We start from the raw sequence: 24882 nt of genomic DNA on the forward strand, positions 1-24882 counted from the left end.
AGGGCTCAAACCCACATCCCCTGCATTGGCAGGCAGATTCTTAACCACCGTGCCACCAGGGAAGCCCAGTTTTTCTTTTTTTTAGTGAGGTATTTTTTAGAACGCATAGACACCTGTGTGTCTATATATAAATCTTATATAATTATTTTAAATAATCGAATAATTATATAAGATTTGTTAAGAAAAACAGAAGAGCCCTGCCTCCATTCTCTCTCCCTCCTAGGAGGCAGCCATATTCAGCTCTTTTCAACTGTTTCTTTTGGCATTTACCTTCATATCTCTGGCCCTCATCCAGCTGTGTCCCTCCCCTCGGGGTGAGGAGTCCGAGGGGATATGTCCATCCAAAGCCCACTTCCCACATTATAGATGATATTCTGAATACCTGGGACCCTGGAATTCCCTGCCCAGCTTGCTTCCTGGGCCTGCACCAGCTTCTTCCTTGCATCTTTCCTCCCCAGGGAGACCTTGCTGATAGTGTGGGTATCCCTAGGCCTGAGGGGTAGCCAAGGGGCAGCTAGCTATGCACAGCAAGAGGAGTGAGCACAAGCTGGGGTGTCCACAGGACCCTGTGTAAGGCTCACTCATTGCAGGACAGAAGCAAGGGCAGAAAGGAAGGGGGTCAGGCAAGAGCCAGGGGCTAGGCGCTGCTATTTTCTACTGTAGAACTCTGAGGAGTCCAAAAATTCTAATTTAGAACCTGGCCTTTTAGGTAGGTCCTTAATGAAAGTATATTTGTGAAGTTAGTTTAGCGGTATTTTATTTAACAGTTTGTTACCTTAATTTGTAACATTAAGATAAGTAGTGTATGAGAGTCTCCATCTGTAGTCTACCCCAGCCCTCACAAGTAATAGGGGCAGATTTGTGGATTGAACTCTTTTCCCTGCCTCTCTTCCCAGTGCTTATACCTTATTCTCATCTCCTATCTGCCAAATTTAATTTGCTCCTTTTTGTTAGTTCAGTTTTCAGTTCTCACAACACCGTGACTGCATATGCTATTCAGAGTTGAGCCATGTAGAAAACTTTGATTATTCTTCCTTTCCTGCACTTTTTATTTTTCCTGGAATTAATAATTACCTTGTTTTTTTTCATTTGTTTAGTTTTCTATGTATTTATCTCAAAATCTTCCCCCAATTGCCTAAATCCCTTCTCAGAATATACAGACACAGGAGATATTCTATCAACTTCATCTTCTTGAGGACATCTCTGCTGGAGACTTCCGACCAGCACCAATCTGAGTTTATCCCCCCCGCCCCCACACACATCTGGCAACCTACTATCTCCTTTATCATCGCCAGGCATTTTCTTTGCCTTTCTCCTTTGCTGGATCTTTTATTTGCCAGTTTCCATATCTTTCTCTTTCTTGACTTATTCCCTCTTTTTGGAGGAGACCATCTTCCAGAAGCTTCCTCAGAAAGGAGGAGGTAAATTGTTTTCAAACTTTGCATGTTTGACATTACCATTATTCTATTATGACACGATCCATTGTTTCGCTGGATCTTGAATTTCTTTGGAATTATGACAGCATTGCAACGTGACCTTCTAGCTTTGGTCATTGCTCTTGAGATGTCTGAAGTCTTTTAACTCCTTATCCTTTGTAAGTGACTTTTCCCCCTCTCTGAACCTCTCCTTGTCTCCAGTGTTCTAAAATGGCAGTGATATGTCTTAGAGAAGCTATTTGTAGTGCTGGGCACTCAGTGCCCCTAACTTCTGGGAAATAATCTTGAATCATCCCATTAGTGATTTCTTCACTTCCATTTTCTTTCTTATTTCTTTTTTGGAACTCCTATAATTCAGATGATGGATCTGCTGGACTGGTCCTTCTCATTTCTTGTTTTTCTCTCCTACTTTTCATCTTTTTTACTTTGTCTTTGGGAGATTTCCTCAACTTTTATCTTCCTATTCTTCTACTGAGTTTTTCAATATTTTAAAGACTTTTATTACTCTCACTTTATTTTTGTTCTCCAGCTATTCCTTTTTATAGCATCTTATTTTGTTTCAAAGTTGCAGTAGCTTATCTCTGACACTATTAATGATGGTTTAAGTTTTCTTCTCTTGCATAATCACTGTTTTCTCTAAATTTCTTTTGCTGTGGTTTTGATCTCTTTCGTGTTAGATTCTTTGCTTGAAGGTCTTATAATCCCTGGTTGTCTGCTCACATTTAAGGATGGGTTACCAAAATCCCAGTGAAAAGCGTTTGTGCTCTGTGGGCTGAGGTACATGGGTGGGGCTTGTCTCCAAGAGCTTCACTGCAGGGAACCTCTGATGTCACATCTTTAGGCCTTCCTTCTTGGTGTGGTCAGCAATCTGGCACAACTAATTCCATTTGCCGTATGGTTGCCCCACTTCTGCCTTAGGATTCATCCTTCTCTAGTCTGTCAGCAACCACTCATCCATATGCTTAACAGCTTCTTAAAGTATTTTGCTCGTCTCTTCTCCTGTTTCCCTGTCTTTGTGCAATTATGCCTTAAAAAAATCCCTTTGCTATAGTTTTAGTATATTTTTAGTAGAACAAAATTAGATACGTGTGTTCAATCTACCATTTTTACCCAGAAACTTTAAATATATTTTAAATATTTTTAAAACAGTAGTTTAAAAATATATACACTCAAATGTCCTACGTATCAAATTTTGGGGTTTGTCAAAACAAGCTTGTTGACATCGAATGATTTTATAATACAGAGATGTCATGAAGTTGAACTTACAAATGTATTCTAATAAAACATTGCTTTTATCTGTTTTAGATAGTGAGGTTCTACAGAAGGCTTTGCTTGCAAAAGGGGGTTAGCTGCTTTTTAAAAAAAGGTTTAGAAACATCTCTTCTGGGCTAGTGATCAACTAGTGTGACCCTTGAACTGTGGTGAAGGTGCTGCTACTGGCCTGAACTGCATGGGAGAGGGGCTTGGAGGAGGGAGCATCCCAGCCCCAAGGGTAAAGAGAAGGAAAAAAGAGAAGACTTGCCACCTGAGAAAAGAGAAAGAGTTACTTCCTTATACCCTCCTAACTTCCAGCCCCTTGCACTGTCTGCCCACAATCCCTCCACAGTCTTGGGCATTATAAAACATTGCATTTAAAAAAAATCAGCTTTACTGAGGTATAGTTTACACATAATAAAATTCACCAATTTTAAGTGTAGGGTACAGTGAATTTTCACAAATGGTACAGTCATGTAAACACCACCATAATCATGACATAAAACATTTCCTTCCCTCAGAAACGTTCTTTGTTCCCTTTTGCAGTCAGTCGCTTCTCCCTCATCTGGCTCCTGTCATCTTCTGATCTGCTTTCTGTCACTACAGTTTTGCATCTCTAGAATTTCATATGAATGGAGTCATACAGTGTGTGGTAGTTTGTATCTGCCTTCTTTCACTTGGTATAAAGCTTTTGAGATTATCCATGCATGTTGTTGCATGTATCAGTAGTTCATTGTTTTTTAATGTGAAGTAGTATATTTCATTGCATGGACATACTGCAATTTGTTTATGCATTCACCAGTTGATGGACATTTAGGTTGTTTGTAGGTTTGACCTATAACAAATAGAGCTGTTTATAAATATTTGTGCATATAGGTCTGTGTGTGGACATATGTTTTCATTTCTCTTGGGTAAATTTCATTTCTCTTGGGTAAATACTTAGGAATGGGAATTGTGTGATAATGTATAGTTAACTTTTAAAAAACTGCCAGACAGTTTTCTAAAGTGGCTGTACCATTTTACATTCTCACCAGTAATATACAAGGGTTTCACTTTCCCAACATCCTCAACACTTGGTATGTCACACTTTTTACTGTTGTTAACAAGTCGTAGTTTTGTTTCCCTAATGATGTTGAGAATCTTTTCATGTGCTTATTTACCATTTGAATATCTTCTTTAGTGATGTGTCTATTCAAATCTTCTACCCATTTAAAAACTGGATTGTTTTCCTTCTTGTAATGGAGTTATAGTGGTTCTTTAAATATTCTGGATACAAGTCCTTTATCAAATACATGTTTTGCAGATAATTTTTTTTTCTGTCAGCAGCTTCCATTTTATTTTCTTTTATGTCTATGTTGTCTGTGTTTTTCTTGTAATATTTTGTCTGGTTTTTGTAGCAAGGTAATGCTAACCGAATAAAATGGTTTGAGAAGTGTTCCATACTGTTCAGTTTTCTCAGAGAGTTTATATAGAGTTGTATTGTGTTTTCCTTAAATGTTTGGCAAAATATTTACCAATAAAGCTGTCTGGGGCTGGACTTTTCCTTGAAGGAAAGGTTTTTAATGATTAATTTAATATCTTTAGTTGATTGAGGGCTTCTCAGGTTTTCTTTTTTATTGAGCTTTAATAGATTGTATCTATTACAGGAATTTGTCTAATTCACCAAGTTTATTGGCATAACGTTTTTTCATAATACTCTCTTATTATTCCCACTGTAGAGTCTGTAATGGTGTCCCCTTGTTATTCCTGATGTTTGTAAATTGTGTCTTCTCTTTTTTTTCCCCTGGTAAAAGCTGGCTAGAGCTTTATCAATTTACTAATCTTTTCAAAAAACCAGGTTTTGGTAATTGCATTGATTTTCTCCATTTTTGTTTGTTTATTTTCTGTTTTATTTATTTTATTCTTAACCATATTATTTCCTTGTGCTTGAGTTTCTCTGTTCTTCCTTATCTAGTTTCTTCCCCTAAGCACTGCTTTGGCAGCATCCTACAAATCTTGATATGTCATGTTTTCATTTTCACTCAGTTCAAAATTTCATAATTTTCCTTGTCATTTCTGCTTTGATTCATGGATTATATAGAAGTGTGTTGTTTAATTTACAAATATTTGGGAATTTTCCCAGATATCTCTCAATTATTGACTTATAGTTTAATTCCATTGTGATCAGAGAACATATTTTATATGATTCTAATCTTCTTAAGTTTATTGATATTTGTTTTATGGTCCAGATTATTATTCCATATGCATTTGGAAATAATGCATCCTGCTGTTGTTGGGTGAGATGTTCTATAAATGTCAATTGAATCAAGCTGGTTGATAGTGTTTTTCAAAACCTCTATATCCGTACTTTTTTTTTTTTTTCTACTTTTTCCAGTTCCTGAAAGAAAAGTGTTGAAATCTCTAACTCTAATTGTGGATTTATCCATTTCTCCTTTCACTTCTATAAGTTTTTCACTTCATGTATTTTGAAGCTATGTTATTAGGTTCATATATATATATATATATATATATATATATATATATATATAAGATTATGTCACCTTTATTAGTTAACACCTTTATCATTATGGAATATCCCTCCCTTTTTATCTTTGCTAATCTTTCTTGTTCTAAAATCTGAAGTTAATATAGCCACTCTAGCTTTCTTTTGATTAGTATTAGCATGGTTTATTTCTTTCCATCTTTTAACGTATATGTATCTTTTTATTTAAAGTGTGTTTCTTGTAGACAGAACATAGTTGAGTATTGGGTTTTTCTTAATTGAATCTTATAATCTATCTTTTAATTGGCTTGTTTAGATCATTTATTTGTGATCTAATTTTTTAAATAAGTGTATGGGTTTTTAAAAATTAATTTATTTGGCTGCATCGGGTCTTAGTTGCGGCATGTGGGATCTTTTGTTGCGGCACACGGGCTCTTCGTTGTGGTGCACGGGCTTCTCTCTAGTGGTGGCACACAGGCTCCAGAGTGCGCAGGCTCAGTAATTGCAGTATGTGGACCCTCTAGTTGTGGTACGTGGGCTCTAGAGCTTGCCAGCTTAGATGTCCCACAGCATGTGGCATCTTAGTTCCCTGCCCAGGGATTGAACCCACATTCCCTGCATTGGAAGGCAGATTTAACCACTGGACCACCAGGGAAGTAACTATTTGTGATCTAATTATCAGTATGATTATGTGTAAAAGAAAGAAGAAGTGGGGAGGGAGAGAAAGGGAGAAAAGGGAAAGGACCCCAGATTGGGAATCAGAAAAGCAGGTTGAAGTCCTGACTCTGTACTTCCCAGCTCTGTAACTTTAGATAAGTCTCATAACTCTGAGCCTCAGCTGGCTCTACATGTTTGTAAGGATAAATAAGTTATTTGTAACCTACAACATGCTCTGAAATCATAAGGGATTAAAGGACCATCCAGTGCCAGATGTATAGATAGACAGGTATCCATAAACCAGGGTGTGATTGCCTCAAAGACAGAACTAGGTCTCACTGTATTTTGTATTTCTAGCATCTAGCCCCATGCTTGGAACATAGAACGTTACCAATAAGTGTTTGTTGAGTAAATGAGGCAATGAAAGAATTAACTTTGAATAAGTGAATGAATGATAGTATGTAAAAGACAGGTGACAAGTTGTTAAGTGGCTATGGCACTGCTAAGAACTGAACTTACAATGTTTAATTCCTTATCTGTTAAATGTTTCAGTAACATGGAAGAATAATTTGCACATATATGTATTTTTACTTACATATTCGTTAATTCAACAAATGTTTATTAAGTGCCTGCTGTATACCAGGCAAAGTTCTAGTCCTGGGCATACAATGATGTCCATTTTAATCATTTGTTTTAAAAAGGCCTCTGGTACTGATGATTACCTTCAGTGACAGTGTTGGTTAAGCCCTGACCCCTGGTGCAAATTGAAATATATTCCCATTAGTTATTGATTGGCTGTAATTTTTTTTAAATTAAAAGTTCTTTGGGAAAAGAACTTTTTCTAATTGCTGTTTCCTACTTTTAGCCGTTAATATTTAGTTTGGGAGCATAACATTTAATGATTTTTATAAAGCAACAGGTCAAGTTAATATATATTAGGTGATGGATTAAAAAGCTAGATAATCAAACAGACAGATGACAGGGAGTCATTCTTCCAATCAACCTGATGATGTCACTGGAGAAAAGGTCAGTTGGAACGTGATGTCTGGCAGTTACAGGGAGCTGTGGCTAGGAAGAGGGTACTCAGGAGCTGCCCTGGAGTCCTTAACCCCCAAGCAGCCAACATCGTGTGTCCAGGCCCCTGTACCAGAGACACAGGACATCTTTGTGACTGACAGAGTGATCCCAAATGGAGAAAGACGAACCCCCACTGTTGGTGACCCCTGCGTCGGTGAAAGCCGTCATCTCAAGAATTGAGGCTGCCCAACTAACTCGGGCTCAGGAGGTAACCCCTTGAGATGAAGGTGTCACCCTTCTGTTGGGGTCTGATGTGGAGGCTGGGGACTGAGCCCAGATTTGGGTAAGATTCCAGCTCTGGGCCCTCAGGGGTCCTGGGATCCTCAGCAAGCTGGGTTTGTGGACAGATTAGTGGAGGGTGAGCTGGAATCAAACCGCCCCCCCGAGGCAGGGATGGGCCCAGGAAGCAGACAGCCCACAGGGAAGCCCTAGGTTGGCCCTGAGACACATCGTGGTGGGTCCTACCAGGGCAGGAGGAGGGGCCCAGAGTTCATGATTGGGGTCTGTTCTTGGCAACCTGTCAGAGTGCCCCAAGCTGAGCCCTAGAAACTCACAGGGAAATGGCCAAAGATTCAAATCACCCTGCACGTGAGCCTCTGGTGCATTTTTTTAACGGGAGCCTCTGATCCTGAGGGTTTCTTGGGGCCTCATTTTTCTAGTCTGTTGCCTCTGGGTCCTTGTGAGGAGAGATGTCCAGAAGTCCCCAGCAAATTCTGAAATTCTGAAGAAATGTTCACTGTGGATTTTTAGTATTCTCTCCCTGAGCTGGTCTTAATAATCAAAATGACAGTAATCAGAGCTAACACGTATTTTATGTGCCAGGCGCTGTCCTAAGTGCTTTACAAATACTGGTTCATTTAATCTTTACAAAAACCCTGTGACATAGGTACTATAATTATCTCCACTTTACAAATAAGAAAACTGAGGCCCCAAGAAATTAACTGACTTGTCTAAGATCACACTACTAGGACATGGCATCTGGCACCAGAGTTCACACCCCAAAACACTACAATCTGCTGCCTCCCATATAGGATATTTCTTCCCAGCTCTCAGACATCTTGGACAATGTCAACTGTGTCATCAACCGCTTCCAGGAAGAATTAGGATATGATTTCCAAAAAAAGGCAAAATCTCACCAGACAGAGCAAAAGGGCAAGAACAGATTCATCTTGCTAGAGAAAACTACCTCATTCTCCAATGATGCTAAGACTAAAGAGAAGCACTTGTATGAAATTCTCCACTGGCTAGGTGACTGGGGTGAGTTTGCAGGCTGGGTGCAGTCCTGAGGGCAGGTGCCTTCCCCCACAAGATGCTGGTCCCAGCTCACTCAGCCTCCTCCTTTCCCCTACCCTAGGTCAGCATTCGCTGGGAGGGGACTGCAGGGTGGTGGGTGCAGAAGGCACAAAAGACACATCGCAGCACCTCTCCAGTGAAACATTGTCCCACTCATGTCGTAGCATATCACCTCTATTCCCTAGAGAGGCAAGCATGTCATTGTCCAAAACATAATAGATTGTGATATTAGGTGCATATGTGATGAAGCCTAAGTCATGGGTTTATTATTACATCTCATTTTTTAGTAAGATAGAACCTAAATGCAAACTCACACTAGCTGTTTTATTTTTTATTTTTTCAGCTTTATTGAGATATAATTGACAAACAACATTGTGTAAATTTAAAGTGTTCATGTGATTATTTTATATATAAACATATATATGTATATAGTGAAATGATTATCACAATAACTTATCACCTCCTATAGTCACCCTTTGTTGTGTATGTGGTGAGAATATTTAAGATCTACTCTCTTAGCAAATTTCAAATATAGGCATACCTTGGATATTGCAGATTCAGTTCTAGACCACCACAATAAAGTGGATATCATAATAAAGTGAATCGTGAATTTTTTGGCTTCCCAGTACATGTAAAAGTTATGTTTGTACTCTAGTCTATTAAGTGTGCAATAGCATTATGTCTAAGAAAACAATGTACATTAAATATACTTTATCGCTAAAAAGTGCTAACCATCATCTGACGATGCAGGGTTTGCACAAACTTTCAATTTTTAAAAAATGCATTATTTGCAAACAACGATAAAGCAAAGCGCAGTAAAATGAGGTATGCCTGTATACAATACAGTATTATTAACTGTAGTCACCATGCTGTACATTAGATCTCCAGAACTTATTCATCTTATAATTGAAAGTTTGTACCCTTTGACCAACATCTCCCCATTTCTCTCACCTCCCAGCCTCTGATAACCACCAATTTACTCTCTGTTTCTGTGAGTTCAACTTTTTTTAGATTCCACATATTAGTGAGATCGTACGGTATTTGTCTTTCTTTCTCTGTCTGACTTATTTCACTTAGTGTAATACCCTCAAGGTCCATTCATGTTGTTGCAAATGGCAGGATTTCCTTCTGTGTTATGACTTAATAATATAGATCTTCCTTAGCTTATGATGGGGTTATGTCCCAATAACCCTATCATAAGTTGAAAATACCATAAATAGAAAATGTGTTTAATACACCTAACCTACCAAACATCACAGCTTAGCCTAGCCTACCTTAAATGTGTTCAGAACACTTGCATTAGCCTACAGTTGGGCAAGATCATGTAACACAAAGCCTATTTTATAATAAAGTGTTTAATATCTCATGTAATTTATTGAAGACTATACTGAAAGTGAAAAACAGAATGGCTGTATGCATACAGATGGTTGTAAGTGTATCCGTTGTTTACCCCTGTGATTTTTTGGTCACTTAGAGCTGTAGCTTGCTGTTACTGCCTAGCATCATGAGAGAGCATTGTACCATATATCACTAGTGTGGGAAAAGATCAAAATTCGAAGTATGACTTCTACTGAATGTGTATCACTTTCGCATCATTGTAAAGTCAATAAATCATAAGTTGAACCATCATAAGTTGGGGACTATCTGTATTTCATTATATATACTACATTTTCTCTATCCATTCATCCACTGACTGACACTTAGGTTTTTTTCATGTCTTGACTGTTGTAAATTATGCTTCAGTGAACATGGTCATGCAGAAATCTCTTGGAGACAGTGATTTTGTTTCCTATGGATATATACCCAGAAGTGGGATTGCTGGACTATATGGTAATTCTATTTTTAATTTTTTTAGGAACCTCCATACTGGTTTCCAAAATGGTTATACCAATTTACATTCCCACCAACAGTGCACAAGGGTCCCCTTTTCTTCAGGTCCTCACCATTGCTTGTTATCTCGTCTTTTATACATAATAGCCATCCTAACAGGGCTGAGGTACTATCTCGTTGTGGCTTTGATTTGCATTTCCCTGATGATTAGTGATGTTGAACACCTTTTCATATACCTGTGGGCCATTTGTATATCTTCTTTAGAAAAATGTCTGTTCATATCCTTTGCCCATTTTTTTTTAACATCTTTATTGGAGTATAACTGTTTTACAATAGTGTGTTAGTTTCTCCTTTACAACAAAGTGAATCAGTTATACATATACACATGTTCCCATATCTCTTCCCTCTTGCGTCGCCCTCCCTCCCACCCTCCCTATCCCACCCCTCTCATGGTCACTTTGCCCATTTTTTAATCGGATTATTTTTTTGCTATTAAGTTGTGTGAGTTCCTTATAGATTTTGGATATTAACTCCTTATTAAATACATGGTTTGCATGTATTTTCTCCCGTTCTGTAGGTTGAGGCTTTTCACTTTGATAATCATTTCTTTTACTGTGCAGAAACTTTTTAATTTGATATAGTTCCACTTATTTATTTTGCTTTTGTTGCCTTTGCTTTTGGTGTCATATCCAAAAAAAAATCATTGCCAAGACCAATATCAAGAAGCTTTTCCCCTATGTTTTCTTTTAGGAGTTTATGGTTTCTGGGCTTGTATTTAAGATTTTAATTAATTTACAGTTAATATTTGTGAGTGGTATAAGATAGGAGTCCAATTTCATTTTTTTGCATGTAAATGTACAGGTTTACCAGCACCACTTATTGAAGAGATTATCCTTTCCCCATTGAGTGTTCTTGGCTCCCTTGTCAAATACTAGCTGACCGTATATGCATGAGTTTACTTCTGAGCTCTTGATTCTGGCCCATTTATCTGTGTGTCCGTTTATATGCCAGTGCCATAGTGTTTTGTTTACTATAGCTTTGTAATATAGCTTAAAATCAGGTAGTGTGATGCCTCCAGCTTTGTTTTTCTTTCTCAAGAATGCTTTGGCTATTTGGGGTCTTTTGTGGTTCTGTATGAATTTCAGGATTGTTCTTCCTAGTTCTGTGGAAAATGCCATTGAGATTTTGATAGGGATTGCACTGAATCTATGGATGACTTTGGGTAGTATAGACATTTTAGCAATATTAATTCTTCTGATCCATGAACATGGGTTATCTTTCCATTTACACATGTCTTCTTTAATTTCTTTCATTAATGTCTTATGGTTTTCACTGTAGAGATCCTTCACCTCCCTTGTTAAATTTATTCCTAAGTATTTTATTGTTTTGATGCTATTGTAAATGGGATTGTTTTCTTTATTTCTTTTTTGGATAGTTAATTGTTAGTGTGTAGAAATGCAACTGACTTTTATATGTTGATTTTGGATCCTGTAACTTTATTGAATTTGTTTATTCTAATTGTTTTTTGTGGAGCACACTAGCTATTTTATAGAGGGACTCAAGGGTGATATTCAAAGTACTGAATGGATACTGAGCCAAACAGCACTGATGCCAGCTGTAAGCAACTGGTATAGCCGTTTGGGTGTGGACCAGCTGCATGCAGCCCTGGAGCCAGATGCTACCCCCGTTAAGATCAGAGTTATCCGATCAGGAGACCTCAGTCTGGTGTGAGGTATGGTGGATGCTGCAGTGTTGGAGGAAGATGGTATAGGGATATGCCCTACCCCTGCTCACATTGCCCTGCCCCTGAGGAGCTCTCAGTTCAGTGGTCCTTCAGCTGCCCCCAAGAACTAAGCAGGGCTGTTGACTGCAGTTAATTCATTTAATTGTCCAGATATTGGACTAGGCAATGAGGATAGAGCAATAACAAGATAGGCACATTCCTGGCCTTGTAGTACAACAGTGCTGTTTTATGTCTATGCATATTTTCTACATGGCAGGTCTCCTGTTAATCATTTCACTTGTATTATCTCATTTAATCCATACCCAACCCTTTTTTGGCAAGGATACTAAGGCTCAGGGGAATAAATGACTTGCTCAACATCATACAGCTAATAAGAGGTTAAACCAATCCAATCTCAAAGCCTGCTGGTGTAACCCCTGTGCTATAGGGCTATTTGGGGCTCCCTAGAGGACAGACTATTCTCAGCCTGCGTCTCCCACTCTCTCTCCAGGTGACAGTCTGACCTATGAGATCAGGAACAGGAAGAGTGAGGAGGAAGAGGAAGCCCTGGATGAATGGATCAAGGTGATGGAGAAGGTGTTACCTCTCTCCCTCTTCACCACCAAAGGAGGCATCGAGTCTCTCATTTCCCTCTTCTCCACTCTCATTGAAGGACAAAGGAAAGGGGCACAAAGTAGGTTCCAGGAGCACCTGGCAGGGGAGCTGGGTGGGGTGGATGCCATCTCAAGGCAAGAAGTCACACACCAGGGTCTATGAGAGTCTTTCTGGTTCTCCTCCATAACAAAAGATTTCGCTGAGATGGATGATGGGCAGTGGTAAGAGGTTGGGGTGGTGGACCCAAGCTGAGAAGTGAGCAGTTCTGGGCTGTCCCTCAGGGCTGAAGGAAGGTGTGATGTGGAGACAGGTCCTCGTTGGTGCTCCCTGGAGCTGCGGCCTCGTGCACGTTCTCGGGAACTAGGCTGGAAGGTCAGAAAGGGTGGAGTTTACAGCTAGAGCTAGAGGAACATCCTTTCCTTAAACCAAACCCAGATGCAGAGCCAAGCAGTCTGGTGAGGCTCAGCTGGAGGCCCTTCTAGAACCTTCTCGATTGTGGCTACTCCAGAAGTAGCCAGTCAACAACATGGCTCAACCTTGAAATATTATTCCTCTCAGCACTAGAAGGGGCCCGAGATTATCTAACTGCCACATTTTGTAGATGAGAACATTGAAGCTCAGAGAAGAGAAGGATCCACAAGGAAAGCCTGTGGCAAACCTAGGCCCCACGCATAGGTTTTCTGGCTTCTTAATCTTGCTCAAGAGCATGGGCTTTGGAGTCAGACAAACCTGAGTTTGAATCCCAATTTCTAGCTGTGTGACTTTGGGCAAGTTACTTCATCTCTCTGAACCTCACTTTCCTCCTATGCAAAGTGAGGAGAGCATTGCCTACCTTACAGGGTTCCACGTGGTGTGAGGCATCTGGCACCGTGCTTAGAACACACACTCAGGGCTTAATAAACAAGAGCTAACATTATCATTTTACCATTGATTTTCATGGTCAGGTTCCTTACCAGTCAAGCAAGGTCGATAGCTGGGGGAGGGAGGAAGCAAGGAAAGGTGGAGGAGAAGGAGACAATCTCTTCTACTATCCTTGTCATATTATGTCTTGAAATATAGTTATTTGTTTACTTGATTTATTTCCTTGCTAGGTTATAAATTTCTGGAGGGCAAAGGCTGTGTCTTATTCATTTTTTTAGGGATTAGTTATTGAGCACTTTCTAGGTACCTGGTACAGTGCTTGGTACTAAACATGCATAATCTACTTACGTCCCATGAAGTAAATGCTATGATTAACCCCATTTTTCAGAAATAGAGGTGCTGGGCTTCCCTGGTGGCACAGCGGTTGAGAGTCCGCCTGCTGATGCAGGGGACATGGGTTCGTGCCCCGGTCCGGGAGGATCCCACATGCCACGGAGTGGCTGGGCGCGTGGGCCATGGCCGCTGGGTCTGCGCGTCGGGAGCCTGTGCTCCGCAGCGGGAGAAGCCACAGCAGTGGGAGGCCCGCGTACCGCAAAAAAAAAAAAAAGAAATAGAGGTGCTGAGAAGTTAGGAAACTTGCCTAAAGTAAGTGGTAAGGATGGGATTCAAGCCCGAGTTATCTGACTCTAGAATCCATGCTCTGAACTGTTAGAGCATATGGCCTCTCTGACAGTATTAGCTAAATGCTAGCTTGATTTCAGTGTCATTTAATTTCCATATTTCCTTTAGCTCCTCATCCAAAGTTAGCCAGTGTTTTGTCTGCCAGTGAAGTTCACTGAATGAGAAATGAATGGATGCTCCAGGATAATCACTCCAGCAGCCCTACACATGGTAGATCCAAGGGGATACAACTGTGACCATGGACCATCCCTGAGGAGCTGAAGTCTACATACGAATGGGTTTGAACACAAAGTGCACAATCGGTGTTTATGTACATTTTCCTGCTTTCATCAAAGTATCAAAGGAGTTCATGACCCCCAAAATGGAAAAAGACATTAGTCATTATAAAAGAATGTAAACCATTGCAGGACCATGTGATAAATTCTCTACAAACACAGTCCAGTGGTAACAGGAAAGGGAAATACAACTTCCCAGGTGATCTAGAGTCTAAGTGCCAGGTGGGCTTCCAGGATTTAGATAGTTGGCAATAGGTAGCCAAACAGAGATATTGAGACTGGGAAGTAGCGTGATTAGAAAAATCACTCTACTCCAGGGAAATATGGAGGATCAGGAGTGTGTTGAATTGGGTTGAACTGGATCGAATAAGTCCAGACCCCTCTGGGTCCTGCAGGTGCTGTGGAGCTGACTGACCCTGACAGGTAAGCTCTGAGCAAGCTCTGAGCCCAGCAGAGATCTCTCTGGACAATATCTCTCCTGGCCTCTTATAATGCCCCAGCTCCTTATTGCCAAAGCCCTAAGAAGGTTGGATGGGAATTTGGCCAAGCAGGGTGTGGAGAATCAGTATAATCCTTGGATCCATGTGAGTTTATTGCCTTTGTTCTCTCCACCTCTCCTAGTGTCAAAACGTACCTTCTGGCAGGGCTGGCGGGAACAAAGCCCACAAAAAGTGATTTCCTTCCCTCAGCCACTGAGCCCAGAGCAGATGCTCCAGGACAAGCACACTACCTGCATAAGGGTCTCCGAGGTGAAGTCCATGCTGCAGGAACTCCTGGACTCCACGATGTTCAACCAGGGGGAGGTTCGGGCCATCAGGTACATGTCTGCTGTGGTCGAGAACCTCAACAAGGCCTTGATGCTCCAGCACAAGGAGAACAGAAGCCTAGAGGCCAAATACAGGCACCTGAAAATAAAGATGACCAAAGAACTCAGCAGCCAGAGGCTGTACTTCCAGAAGTTCCCTCCAAGTCCTCAAGAGTAAGAGAGATGCCCTACTAAAGCAGGTAGAAATTCTAGGGGGAAATTACCATGACCTTCTCCTGATGAAGCATGCCTTAGAGTTCCAGCTGAAGAAGGCTCAGTCTGCTAGAGGTCAAGCAGAATACTCAGTCAAGATCTTGGTTGACTCCCCAGCCCTGGCCAAGAAAGAGGCCCTCCCAAAGAAAGAAACAGTCATAGAGGAAACCCAACAGGAACCCAAGAAGGAGGAGCAGTTTTCACCACTCTCCCCAAGTCCCCTGGCCATGGCCTGGGATAGTAGTGCTAGGCCTTCCACATGTCAACCACTTTCCACCGTGACCGTGCATTCAAGGATTGCAGATGTGTACAGCAGCAAGGACACTGAAAAATCTTCAGCCTGTGTTGCCATCCTCCATGGATCACAAGTTTCCTAAGAAATGGGAAAGACCATGAGCAGAAAGCCCAGGCCACAAAGTCAAAGACCAGAAGGACTTCTTCCAGGAAATGACCCAGGAGAAGGAAGGACTCCAGATGAAGTCCCATTTTCAGAAGCAGCTGTCCCCGGAGAGCTCTAGGAAGGTGGCCTTGGAGAGCAAGGCAGAGCACTGGGAAGAGGAACTCAGCTGGGAGAGGCGAAGGCAACAGTGGCTGGAGGAGGAGGAGATGTGGCTGCAGTGGCAAGAGAAGTGGGCCCTGCTGGAGCGGGAGCACCGGGAGAAGCGGCGGCGGTGGGAGCAGGGGGAGGCAGCAGGCGGGAGGCAGCAGAGATTGGACCAGGAGCAAGGGGGCCCATGGAGGGGGCCGGAGCAGACGTGGAGAGAACGGGCTTCATGCCCACCAGTCGATGGAGGGACTTGGAGGAGGCATCACTGGCACCTCCCCCAAGCCGGGCCCAATCTGCTCACCAAGGCAGGAGGCCACTCTTGCCCAGGTCCCCTAAGACACAGCAGCCTGCGCCCAGAAACCAGAGGACCATGAGTTCAGCCGAGTTTACTCAGAAACCACGGGCCCACTGTGTTCCCACGAAGCCCAGGAAGACGGCCTCCCTTCCTGTCACGGGGACATCCCTCCGAAAGGTGACCCAGCCCCCTTTGCATATATCCCCAGTAACTCTGAAGGGGAAGGTATACCACGTGGACGTGGAGGCCCAGAGGAAGAACTTGCAGCTCCTGACTGAGGAGGATCACCTGGGGCTGCCCCACTACCTGTGCAACAAGGTGCGGGAGCTCACCACCACCGCCATGAAGCTGAACGCGCTCAAGCTGTGGTGCCTGTGCCATAAGTACATCCTCTACAGACATTTCCAGAGCCTCCGGTAGGTCCTCCCTGGCACCCACCGGCACCCACCCACACCGCTGCAATACATGGGCAGAGCCAGAACCCAGTGAGAAAGGAGGAGTATGGGGCAAGTGGGATGGGAAGAATCACCCCACGCCTGGACAAGGTCCCCCTGAGGGAGGGTACCTGCGAAGAACACCTGACCTCGGAGCCTTGGGCAGCCCTGAAGGTGTGGGAGGTCAAGCACTTACACACTGCTCTCCCTCTAGTGAGCTTTCCTGTAAGCCTTTCTTCCTGTCTTCCTACTGCCCTGTCCATAACCCGCCTAACACGCTCCCCCATTTGCCTTACTTTCTATTCCTGTTTCCAGCCCAGCCCGAGCCTCCTCACCTGACACCACGTCCTGCTTCTCTGCTCCCTGTTTTCCCCAGCTCTCACAGACACAGAGTCATCTCTGGTTAGCAGAGAGTTGGGGGCAGGAGGAGTCTCCTTCACCCACTAAATCACTTCCCTCTCTTCCCAGACAAGAAGTGATCAACCATGTACAAGTTGTGCGAGAAGCTGGGGCTGCCTACAAGGCCCAGAACCTCTACCTCTTCCTGGAAAACGTCGACCGCCTGCAGAACCTCCAGCTGCAGGCCTGGACAGACAAGCAGGACCTGGAGGAGAAGCGCCGAGAGCGCCTGAGCAGCATGGTGACCATGTTCCCCAAGGTGGGCCTCCCACCCGGCGACCTTCTCAGGGGTCAGCACAGCCAGCAGGGATGGGGCCAGGGTGGAACCTTGGGGCTGCGGGGTGTACCTGGGTGCGGGGGAGCAGTTGGGAAATAAGAGAGCAGATTAAAGCCTCTGAACCAGGAAGAGGCGAAGGCAGGAGACAGCCTGAGTGTAAGGAAGGCCAGTTTTCCAATCTCCATATATGGGGAGAGCAAGAGAGGGAGGGACCCTCTAAAGGAGCTGGACAAGAAAGCTGCTTCTGGAGGGGAGGTAGTTGGAGCCTGCAGTCCCCACTCTGTGCTCAGATTCTCCCTCCCATGTGGGTCTCCCTGTCCTGCTCTTGTCTGATCTGGTTGCTCTCCAGGCTTGGCCGCAGCTGTCTTCTTCAACCTCGTGCTGGCGACTCCCTTTGCTTCCCTCTGGGGACAGCTCCCCTGCTTTCTCTCTCTCATTTTTTTTTTTTTTAATGTGCTTTGTTTTTGTTGTTACGAGGTAGAACTTTTTTTTTTTTTTTTTTTTTGGCTGCATTGCTGTGCACTCAGGCTTTCTCTAGTTGCAGCAAGCAGGGGCTGCTCTTCGTTGCAGTGTGCGGGCTTCTCATTTCGGTGGCTTCTCTTGTGGAGCATGGGCTCTAGGTGCGCGGGCTTCAGTAGTTGTAGCTCGTGGGCTCTAGAGCGCAGGCTCAGTAGTTGTGCACGGGCTTTGCTGCTCTGCGGCATGTGGGATCTTCTGGGACCAGGGCTCAAACCCGTGTCCCCTGCATTGGCAGGCACATTCTTAACCACTGCACCACCGGGGAAGCCCCTCCCCTGCTTTCTAGATGCCAGGTCTCCCTCATTTTAGTGGAGTACCTCCTCCGGTCACTTCCTGACAAAGGGTTCCTGGCATGTGAAATCATTGAGACCCTGGTTGTCTGAAAATGTCTTCACTTAATATCTACCCTTAACTCTTTTCTTTTTAAATTTTTTTATGTTTGGCTGTGTTGGGCCTTCATTGCTGCATGTGGGCTTTCTCTAGTCACGGTGAGCAGGGGCTACTTTTCATTGTGGTGTGCAGGCTTCTCATTGCGGTGGCTTCTCTTGTTGCCAAGCATGGGCTCTAGGTGCGCGGTCTTCGGTAGTTGCAGCACACAGGCTCAGTAGTTGCGGTGCATGGGCTCTAGGGTGCACGGGCTTCAGTAGTTGTGGCTCGTGGGTTCCAGAGCACAGGCTCAGTAGTTGTGGTACATGGGCTTAGTTGCTCCGTGGCATGTTGGGATCTCAGTAATTGTGTCATGCGGTCCCTAGAGCGTGCGGGCTTCAGTTGTTACGGCACATGGGCTCAGTAGTTGCAGTGCACAGGCTCTAGGGCACACAGGCTTCAGTAGTTGTGGCACAGGCCCAGTAGTTGTGGCTCGTGGGCTCCAGAGCACAGGCTCAGTAGTTGTGGCGCACAGGCTTAGTTGCTCCGCAGCATGTGGGATCTTCCTGGACCAGGGATTGAACCCGTGTCCCCTGCATTGGCAGGCAGATTCTTTGATGTGGACTATTTTTAAAGTCTTTATTAAATTTGTTACAATATTGCTTCTGTTCTGTGTTTTGGTTTTTTTGGCTGCAAGGCATGTAGGATCTTAGCTCCCCGACCAGGGATTGAACCTGCACCCCCTGCATTGGAAGGTGAAGTCTTAACCACTGGATCACCAGGGAAGCCCCCAGCAGCCAGATTCTTAACCATTGCACCACCAGGGAAGTCCCTACCCTTAACTCTTTTTAAAAAATTTTTATTTTATTTATTTATTTTTGGCTGCGTTGGGTCTTCGTTGCTATGTGCGGGCTTTCTCTACTTTTGGCAAGCGAGGGCTACTCTTCATTGCGGTGCACGAGCTTCTTATTGCAGTGGCTTCCCTTGTTATGGAGCATGGGCTCTAGGCACGTGGGCTTCAGTAGTTGTGGTGCATGGGCTTAGTTGCTCCGCGGCATGTGGGATCTTCCCAGACCAGGGCTTGAACCTGTGTCTCCTGCATTGGCAGGCCGATTCTTAACCACTGCACCACCAGGGAAGTCCCCCTACCCTTGACTCTTAATTGACAGTTTGCCTGGATACAGAAGTCTAGGTTAGAATTCATTTTCCCTCACAATTTTGAAGGCACTGCTCATTCATTGCCTTCTAGGTTTTGGTGTTGCTGTTGAGAGTCCAAAGTCATTCGGAGTCTTAATCCATTGGGTTTGACCTATTTTTATTCTCTAAGGTCTGCCTTCAGTTTCCTCTACTCTTTCCCCTGCTACCAGGGTCAGAAAAGCAGCGAGTGCTGATGTGGTCCGCAGGAGGCTAGCTGATGGCTTGGAGGGATTGGAGAATCCCACAGCAGTGACTCAGAATCTGCTGAGATCTCTTCTAGGGTTGGGCCAGGAGGTTACCCCGCTGAGTCCTGAGCAGCCATGGCCAGAGTCTGGGGGAAGCAGTGTCCTGAGGGATTCAGTGTAAGTGCCGGCATAAGGCAGTTGGAAGAGCCTTGGCCATGGGGATATCTCCCAGTTCAGTTTCCTGTCACCTTATATTAGTCCTGATCACCTCCTGTAGGTGTCTTGACTTGCTAAATTGGTTTTGAGGTCGAGAAGGAAAGGGACCATATATGTAATAATTCTTTAGGTGGCTGTGAGGATTCCTCCAGCTCCTTCCCCAGGGCCAGGGCAGAGGCTGAATGACGAGACACGGGAGAGCATTCCTGACACAACCTGGCCCAGTAACTTGAGTCTCTCACAGTTCCAGCTGCTCTGGCTTCCTTTAGTTTTTTCTTTGCTGTTTTGCCCATTGTCCAGATTCTCCACAACAAAGGAGAAAACGGGAACTAAACCAGCAAAGAACAATTCAAGGAATTTCTGGGAAATGCAATACCCTGAGGTCCCAGGCATATCTAATTGGAGGCATTCCCTGGGCCTCACCCTTTCTGCTCTGCCCCAAGTCAGGCAATGCCTCCTCTGGCACTAGAGAGAGGATGAATTCCTTTCTCCCTGATGCCTCTCTGCTGGTTCCTCTTAGGTCCAGCAGGAGTGGAACATTAACCTGAACACCCCTGTGGTCACCTCCCCAAAGTCAAGGAAAAGCAAGCCTCCCCCATCCTTACTGTGGCACATCCATTCCAGCAGCCCCTCCTGCAAGCGACACCTGGAGCTCTTTATGACCAAGCACCAGCAATGTGTGCCCCTGCGGATGGCCCAGTAGGTGCACGGAAGCCAGGGGCAGCTGGCTAGGTGGGTGAGGGAGGCAGGGAGCAGGGGTGACCAGACCCCGGGGGGGAGCTGGCAGCTCAGTGAAGGCACAGACAGGCAAAGCTCACCCCATGAGTTGCAAGGAACCTAGCTTCTCAGCTGCCTGCCCAGCTCTGGCCTTTGGCCCAGATGGGGGTATGTGTGTATGTGGTGTGTGGGCTTCACGGCACAGCCTGACCAAGTATGTTTCAAACTATGCAACTGAAAGACTCCTGGGACCCACAGCTGAGAACTTACAACCATTTCTACCCTGAGCATTGGTCTGGCACCTGCCACTGGTCCGTCCATACAAATCAACCTGATCCTTCCCACCATGTGACCCCTGGGCTCAAAGAGAGACACCACGAGTCTCTGGGCAGCCAAGAAGAGACACATCCACACCCCCCTAGTGTGGCCAGTTCAGGGCTTCAGGCCCAGGGCATGTGCCTGGAGGAACAGGGGCTGTCTCGGCAGCCTCTTCCAGTAGCTCCTCAGCTAGAGGAGACCCAAGGAGGTGAGATTTAGAGTTGGGAAGGGAAGAGATGCGGCGAGGAAGGCAGTGACAACTATTTGAGAAGGGAAGAAAACCCTGCAGAGCTTGTTGCTTCCCAGTCTCTCCATTTCCGTAAGTCTACCTCCTCATCTCTTCTTACACTTTCAACCTTCACACCCCAGCCAACAGGGGAACCAGCTGGAGGCCATCTGGAAGACTGATGTGGCCTCCTCCAGTCACCCAGTAGAAAAGAAGACCCCCACCAGCCTGTCCTGGGACCAGCTAGGGGGGTACCCAGATACTCCCTGGCTGTTGGCATTGGATGTGCATTCCTCCTACCACAAAAGCTTGATGTCCCTCAAGGCCCGGTAAGATGCAAGACCGGACGGTTAATCTGGATTCAGGGAGATCTGCCCACCAAGGGCAGGGGCCAGAGTACACACTTCCTGTGTCCAACCGCCCAACAGCTATCTTTCCAAACATTAATAATGACCTCATTTACTGTACCACGTCAGACAGAGAGATGCTTACCTGCCTCATTGGCCATGAGCTTGGGTCCCCACGCCAGCACCATTCTAGTTCTCTCAAAGGACTCCACACGGCGTCTCAGAAGATCACAACAGAAGTCTTTCCTTCCCACTTGCTTCCTGGGCTGCACATGAATTGCTCAAGAGGTGTTTCTTGCCCTAGGCCTGGGGGTTATTCTCAAGGAGAGCCAGGTGCAGGTATGGAGAGATGAGAGAGACCAAAAATCTCAGGATAAACTGGGCCCTTTGGCATTGTCATTTCCTTATTGCCTTCAAGAACTTCCCCTGGGAAGAGCAACTGAGGGGAGGCAGGCAGGACTCAGTGGGCCAACAAGGGACTTTTCTGGTTAGGAAGGTTCAACTCTGCCTCTCTTGGCTTGAAGATGTCAATATTGAAGACTCAAGGCTCTGTCAAGGAGCCTTTTTAGATTACTAACTCCAGCTGCCTCTTGTGGCCCTGGCCCTGCCCCAGTTAAAGATCTTTGACAGGGATGGGAATTCCCTGGCAGTCTAGTGGTTAGGACTCGGCGCTTTCACTGCCAGGGCCCAGGTTGGATCCCTGGTTGGGGAACTAAGATCCAGCAATCAATCAATCAATCAATAATATCTTTGACAGGGAGAGGGCACTGATGCCTGCCAGTGTAGGCCTAACCAGAACCAAGGCTGCAAGATGCTGGTGCTGCCCTCATCCTCTCGACAGGAACTTAGGGAAGACAGGGTGGCATGGCAGCATCAAAGGAGGCTGGTCCTTGGCTGTGGTTCCACTCTGAAGTGGGCCTAAGAGTGCCAGCTGGACATCAACATTATAGCCCACCTAGTACATAGATACCTGGTTTTCAGAGGAGTTTCCGTGTGTGTGTGTGTGTGTGTGTGTGTGTGTGTGTGTGTGTGTGTGTGTGTGTGTGGCATGGCAGCATCAAAGGAGGCTGGTCCTTGGCTGTGGTTCCACTCTGAAGTGGGCCTAAGAGTGCCAGCTGGACATCAACATTATAGCCCACCTAGTACATAGATACCTGGTTTTCAGAAGAGTTTCCGTGTGTGTGTGTGTGTGTGTTTAGTTGATTTGGATACAGCAAACAGAACTGAGAATAACCAAAACAACACTGGCAGAATTTAGCTGAGATTTGGCTAAACTTGCCCCTGACTCTAGCACCCCCATAGTGGTATCTCTCCTCTCTGAGCTCCATCTCTCCCTCTACATCCCTGCCACTGCCTGGGCTCTGCTCAGCATCTGTTTCAACCTGAGGCACCAACCCCGCACAGGTGAATATGTGCACATAAATATCAAGTATACACACTCCACTTGACCCCAAGCATTTCATGATCTTGGTAACTTTCTGAAAATTTAGCAGGGTGATAGGGAAAGGGATTCACAGTGAACAGTACCAAAGAGCAGCCTCCTTTCTTCCCCTCTGTCTTTGGTTTAACATGCAAAATTCAAAAACTCTTTCCCGTCTCTCATGCAGAGCTCTTCCACCTACACCCAGGCTGCCACTGGGATCTCAGCTTCAGACTTAAGCACTGATCAAAATATTGTTCCCAGCAAAGACAGTTTCTCCTTTCCAGGAGAATTTTGGTGAATACAATTTTCTTCCCCTTTTTCAAACTCCACAAGTTTTTTCAGTTTATCACACTACCAGGTGTAGAGACCAAGCCCTGCTGCTTCTATCTTCTTTATCCACATGCCAGGTTGGCACCACCTACCTGTGTGTCAAGCTGGTCCTCGAGATTTCAGTGTGGGTGCTGCCTACATTGTCTTGGGATCTTGCTACTGTGGCATGAGAATCTGCCACTGCCCAGGCTACTGCTGCCCTAGGGTGGTGGTCGTGCTGCTTTCTTTGTGCATTCTCCATGCGTGTGCACCTCTGGAGACACACTGCTTCCACTCCCAAAAGTGCACCCTCTCTTTGGCTGCCTGCCCCTGGCCCACCTCAAATCTGCAGGTCCACCTGTTGTGTGGCTCCAGGTCACTCACCTCTTCAAGATCCTGCTGACTTCACCAGCTCCCCTGGCCAAGTTGTCCAGTTCACAGCACCAGCTAGTTTCATAACTAGGGCCAGCCTCGCACCGACTGTCCCATTCTCCTGGTCTGCCTGGCATTGGCAACCTGTCTCCTCAAATGCCCGCTGGGGTGTCCTCTCAGCATGTGGGGAAGGGCTATTAATCTTCCCTCTGTGATTTGGGACCATGTCCTTCAAAAACCAGCAGACGCCCTTCTCCAAGATCTTTTTCTGCTTTGTCTTACAAGTGTTTCCCCTGGGCTCTCTGTCTGAGAGGTAAGATAGCTATGTGCCTGTACACATCAAGCGCTGTCTGCACTTGGAGAAGTATCTTAACCTCGACTGTTAACTGCCCTGCCCTCCCTTGCTCAGAGCCTATTTCTGCACAAAGTACACAGTGGTTCACGTGTGTGTTCTGAGATGCAGTGAGCATGGATTCACAGACTTCCAACGTGGTGCCAACAGAAGAGAGAGCTTATGACTTGGTTTCTGGGAAGGAACCAAGATGGGGGTGGAGAGGAAGAAACGTGGATGGGTAGGAAGGAGCGGGAAAGAGTGAGGGGAGGAAAGGGAATATTCTGTAACGTGAAACCGGAGGAAGATTCACAAGAAAAGAAGCAGAGCCCCTGGGATGTGGCTGAAATGTTGTGTTGAGCAGTTCCACATCTGGGTCAGTCTGGGCCCAGCCCTGAACTGGTCTCCCAGAGACGACCAGGGAAGCTCTCGGGTGGGCTGGGTGGGTACTCACATCTCAGGGCCTTGTTTCAGCTGCTCCCCAACCGGTAACTGTATTAACTGTTTCAGTGCCTCAGTGACCCAAAGAAAGGAAGGCCAGGAACACCCAGAGGAGTCAGCTGAGCTTGTTTGTAAAAAGTCAAACGAGTCCTTCCCCGGAACCCTAAAAAACCAGAAGGATGGAGACAATCCCAGTCCTCGTTCCATGCCTTAGCCAGTGATTCTCAAATTTGTTCCAAATGCAGATTCCCAGCTGGTGTTTTTAAACAAACACTCTGGGTACTGCTAAGTAATCCTAGAACTTTGAGAAACACTACTTTCCTCCTTCAGTCCCCAAACTGTACATTTTAAATAAAATAGAGATATGTTTATTTTTTAAATGTTCTGCCTCATTGCTAAAACCCACACCCCCTCAACTCACTCATTTTTGGAACCAGGTGCATGACCACCTGGCCACTGACTTAGACACCAGTCACGGAGGATGCCCCCAGTGTTGTGTCTGCCCTCCGGGAGCCGACCAGCCAAGACGGCCATAACTAGTGCCTGGCACACAGCAGGGCTCAGTAACTCTAAAATCAATCAGAGACACAGACAAATGAGTAACTGATATACTGATGATGAGCGTGAAACTCAGAAGATAAGAACAAAAGAAGATACTGAGTACAAGTCAGAGCCAGGTGTGACTGGGTGTGGGAGCAAAGGTGAGTGCGTCACTAAGAAGTGAGGACAAAGATGGAAGAAATAGAGACACGGAGGTTCCA

At 45.1% G+C, this 24882-nt stretch overlaps 1 protein-coding gene across 1 annotated transcript in view; it reads left to right on the forward strand.

The window, feature by feature from the left end:
* Window positions 1-24572, forward strand: part of FAM186B (family with sequence similarity 186 member B) — a gene marked incomplete at its 5' end in the record, with an annotated part of 26080 nt that extends 1508 nt beyond the window's left edge. The window contains 9 exon segments of the mRNA XM_028491362.1: window positions 12264-12446; window positions 14806-15146; window positions 15148-15531; window positions 15533-15950; window positions 15953-16460; window positions 16947-17136; window positions 20158-20336; window positions 21042-21227; window positions 24191-24572. Coding sequence (XP_028347163.1) covers window positions 12264-12446; window positions 14806-15146; window positions 15148-15531; window positions 15533-15950; window positions 15953-16460; window positions 16947-17136; window positions 20158-20336; window positions 21042-21227; window positions 24191-24335 — 2534 coding nt within the window.
* Between the last annotated feature and the right edge of the window lie 310 nt (window positions 24573-24882).

This window comes from Physeter macrocephalus, chromosome 6 (assembly GCF_002837175.3).
Source record: "Physeter macrocephalus isolate SW-GA chromosome 6, ASM283717v5, whole genome shotgun sequence".
In the NCBI taxonomy this organism is placed as follows: Eukaryota; Metazoa; Chordata; class Mammalia; order Artiodactyla; family Physeteridae; genus Physeter; species Physeter macrocephalus.